The sequence below is a fragment of the Rhagoletis zephyria genome, unplaced genomic scaffold (assembly GCF_001687245.7).
Source record: "Rhagoletis zephyria isolate East Lansing unplaced genomic scaffold, Rhagoletis_zephyria_1.1 Rzeph_scaffold_00337, whole genome shotgun sequence".
Taxonomy (NCBI): domain Eukaryota; kingdom Metazoa; phylum Arthropoda; class Insecta; order Diptera; family Tephritidae; genus Rhagoletis; species Rhagoletis zephyria.
Window position 1 is genome coordinate 756 of NW_016157421.1, and position 4470 is coordinate 5225.

The 4470-nt window shown below is 33.6% G+C and overlaps 1 protein-coding gene across 1 annotated transcript; it reads right to left on the reverse strand.

Moving 5' to 3' along the window:
* Nucleotides 1–572: 572 nt before the first annotated feature.
* Nplp4 (Neuropeptide-like precursor 4) lies at nucleotides 573–1521 on the reverse strand. The gene is made up of 2 exons (XM_017610768.1): nucleotides 1447–1521; nucleotides 573–1251 (listed from the first exon to the last, which is right to left on the reverse strand). Exons 1-2 carry the CDS (start codon nucleotides 1456–1458, stop codon nucleotides 1069–1071), a joined length of 195 nt encoding a protein of 64 aa, XP_017466257.1. The 5' UTR covers nucleotides 1459–1521; the 3' UTR covers nucleotides 573–1068.
* Nucleotides 1522–4470: the final 2949 nt, after the last annotated feature.

Below are 4470 nucleotides of genomic sequence, written 5' to 3' on the forward strand. Positions count from 1 at the left end.
GTCACCTATGCATCCTTGGCATGGTGGACAAAAGCGACACAAAGAACTGCTAGCGCAAAACTAACTAAACTACACCGAATGGTGTGCATTGGTATAACAGGGGCTATGCGGACCTGTTCAGCTGATACACTTAGTGCTCTTGAAGGCATACCGCCCTTCCCAATTTTAATAGAGCGGGAGGCTTCCGAATAAAAACCGGAAACATGACAGGTCATATGAAGGTCCTAATGAAATTCACAAATGACCCTATAATTCACATGAGGTACGCAGTAACTCCAATACTACTCATTTCTAGGAATTTCAAGGTAGCCATCGCGGACCGAGCATCGTGGGGCACAGGAAACCCCTACACCAAACCCGGAGCTGAAATTTGGTACACTGACGGATCAAAACTTGAAGACGGAAAAATCGGAGCTGGTATATTTGGGCCGAATTTTAAAAGGTCGATACCAATGGGCTGCTACCCCACCATTTTCGGTGTCTCCTTTGAAACGGTGCCCCCAGTCTACTCACTAATATTTAGAAGGGCTGTTATACTAAATTAAATTACAATGCATTCATACAAATTTGATTGCAATCTAAATTTTATTTAACTATTTTTTAACAATTCCATAATATGTAAGTAGGTTTATTTGTTGTAGTATGTGAGTACACATAAACAATAAAAAGCCAACAACAGCATAGCTTAAATAAAGATTAAAACTAATTAAAATTGCTAAAGTGCATTATCCGAAATCCATTATCCTTGGTCCATTAACAACAGAGCAATTAGTCCTTGCGCCACCGAGTGGAATGCTATGAGTGAATTAGTAATAGCGTTATTCGAACTAAATAGTAGTACTAGCAAATATGAAGCTGAACAGGCAACAGCCAACTGAGCGCAGTAAATAATCCTTTCTATAATTTCCGTATGAATTTCGCTAATCCCAGGGCTCACCTACTACTCTGCCGTCTCTATGCATGCATACTAATAGTTTACGCATTTACGTACATATACATACATACATTCAAACGCACGCACGCACAACACTCAGTGAAGCTAACGAAGGACGACGACTTTATGTAGACTTAACCGTAGTAGGGGTACCCGGAGTAGGCGTAGGAGTAGGGTGAAGCATAGCCGCCATAGTAGAATTGTGGTGCCGGAGCAGGCGCTGGATGTGGGCTAGCCACTGGTAATGGTGCTGGACGAGCAACAGGTGATGGGCCAGCGGCAGCGAAGGCGAAGAGAGCGGCAAAAAGGACAACGAACTGCAAGTGAAGGAGAAGAAAATTTTAATATTAAAAACATTTATTAGTAGTAGTCATGCTAATTCCATTCGCGGATTATTGAATTGCTAAGTGGCTGAGGATTAAATACTTATGCAGTGCTAAAGTAATTTGTAGCAAAATTATTCTACTTTGTATGTAGGTATTATGTATGTATGTATGTATGTATGTACTTACAAGCTTGAACATTTTGTTAGATTTGCTGATTTGTTGAGGTTGCTGTTACAGAAGTGCTGCTTGTGTTGTGAATGTCTTTTGCTTACGAATTTGTGCTCTATTTATACGAAAAAATTGTGGCTTACAAAATCCTGATTTCGGAGAACGCTCCGTAATACTATGTATGTACTTGCATGTATATATCTACTATAAACATACATACGTTGAAATAAATTTTGAAACTAATAGATACTTATTTTGTATTCAATAAGAATAGTTTTCTAATTTTGTATATTCGTCATACATATTTATTTACCTAGGTATCTATGCACTTGCGCTGAATATACATACAGTTGTCCACAAAATAATAGGAGTGCGATATTTTGACCAGTTTTGGCTATTTGTCTTTTGTTTATTTAATGTTTATTATTTTTTTATAAAAGCCTAGCTGGCTATACAACAAACACCATATAAATTCAGATTTTAAACTTTGTATAAAAATTATAAAAATTTTGCAATTTTTCACCCAAATTTCAAACTTTTTAATCAGAATCTTTAGAAAAAATTCTGGTATGCAGTTTTGTAGCACATTCAATTCTAGTCTGAAGAAGTGCAAGTTTCAAGCGGCTAAAAAATTCCGTTGATTTTTGAGAATTTTTTTGGTTAAAGGTGTTTCACGTTTTTTCCATACAAAGTATGTCGACAATTTTCTTTTATATGGAGGACACTGCCAGCAAAAAAATTGCCAAAAATCAACGGAATTTTTTAGCCGCTTGAAACTTGCACTTCTTCAGACTAGAATTGAATGTGCTACAAAACTGCATACCAGAATTTTTTCTAAAGATTCTGATTAAAAAGTTTGAAATTTGGGTGAAAAATTGCAAAATTTTTATAATTTTTATACAAAGTTTAAAATCTGAATTTATATGGTGTTTGTTGTATAGCCAGCTAGGCTTTTATAAAAAAATAATAAACATTAAATAAACAAAAGACAAATAGCCAAAACTGGTCAAAATATCGCACTCCTATTATTTTGTGGACAACTGTATATATGTACATATTTAGATACATACATACATATGTATATATTAAAGTATTTGAATATAATTATGATTATAATAATACGCATAGTTATACTTATTAATCTTATATTTTATTTTGCATTGAAAAGGATTTACTTGTTTTGGTATGGCATCATCACGTACTGCTTTTTACACTAAACGTCTATAATTATGCTACATATGGCCCGAAATTTTCCCAAAAAAAAAATCTGACAGGTCCGAAAAATCCTGATAGGTACGAAAAATCGAAAAAGTAGCGAAAAATCCCACACAATATCCAAAAATCCCAGAAATATCCAGATAAGTTTTGCACCAATAATCACGAAACGTCCTTAAAATTCCCGAAATCGAAATATCGCGAAAATCTGAGGATTGACGAAGAGACTCGAAAAATTCCGGAAAAATCAAGTACCGAAAAATAAAATACAAGGAATCCCGAAAAGTCATAAAAAATTCAAAAAAACAAAAGTTTCGAAAAATCCTGAAAGTATAGCAAATACCCGAAAAATAAAATAGGAAGAATCCAGAAAAGTTCCAAAATAATCACAAAATATCGTGAAATCTAAAAACACAATAATTCCGAAAATTTGCTCTAAAATAAGACCAAAGAATCTCGAGAAATTTTTAAACAAAAATACGAAAAATAAATCATAAGGCATCTAGAAAAAAACCCGAAAGGATAGAAAATAGTACTCCGAAAAGACTGGAAAATCATGTAAGGATGACAAATACACCGACAAATCAGACACATATACACCCCAAATATCTCGAACAAAATAACGTGAAAAATAATACGTTGAGAATTCCGAAAAGTTCTGAAAATTTTCATAAAAATAAAATGCTAAAATAAAAAACAAAACCCGTTGAATCCTGAGACTTCAAAAATTACCAAAAATAAAACGAAGAATCCAGAAAAGACGGAAAAATCATGTAAGGATCACAAATACACCGAAAAATAAAATACGAAGTAATCTAAAGTCTTGAAAAAATCCAGAATTTGTAAATTTTGAAACATAGCGAATATAATATCTGGGAAATTCCAAAATTTTTCGGAAAAATGTAAAACGAGCAATACCGTAAATTTTTGAAAAGGTCCCAAGGATTTAAACTCACAAATAATCTCAAATAGGCACAAAAAATACTGGAAAAATTAAACGCGACGTATCCCGAAAAGATAGGGGAAAACGCGAGCAGTCCCGAAAAAAAGTCTTAAAACAAAATATCGCGACAATTAAAACCTGAAAAATTACAAAAGTTCCAAAAAGATCTCGGAAAAACAAAAAATTTCAAAAACGCCCAGAAAAAGTATCACATACAGCATTGAAAATATGTTCTGCAAAAAATTCGGAAAAATCCCTTGGATCACAAAACAATAAAGGTCTTGAGAAAGGAAGGATAACTCACAGAAGTTTCGAGATGATAAAATATGAAGAATCAAGAAAAGTGTCGAAATAACTCCAAAATACCGCCAAAAATAGAACCGTAAGTCCGGAAAAATACCGGTAAGAAATCGTGATCCGCTTAAATCCCGAAGAAACTGCACTAATTCAGGAAAGTCCCGAAAAATAAAAAAATACCAAAACAATCTCGAAATGTTTCGAAGACTTCTAGGAAACAAAGCTCGAGGAAACTCAAAAACACTCTGGAATATCGTGAAAAACAAAATTAGAAGAATCAGAATCCACAAATTCCAAAATAACCCTGAAAAGCACAAAAATCTCTTAAAAAAATTAAGCGCAAAGAGTCCAGAAACGTCTTGAGAAAACCCAATTAAAATTCCAAAAAGCTCCTAATATTATAGCATGAAGAATATCCGCAAGTATTTTGATAAAAGTTGGCAAATATCCTTAGGATAAGTGCCGAAACAACCCCGAATGTTGCAAAGAATAAAATCGAAAATTATCGGGAAAAAATTGTAAAAACTTTAAATACAAAAAAAATACTAATAACCCGAATCTAGAAAAAATCCAGAAAAGTGCCGAAA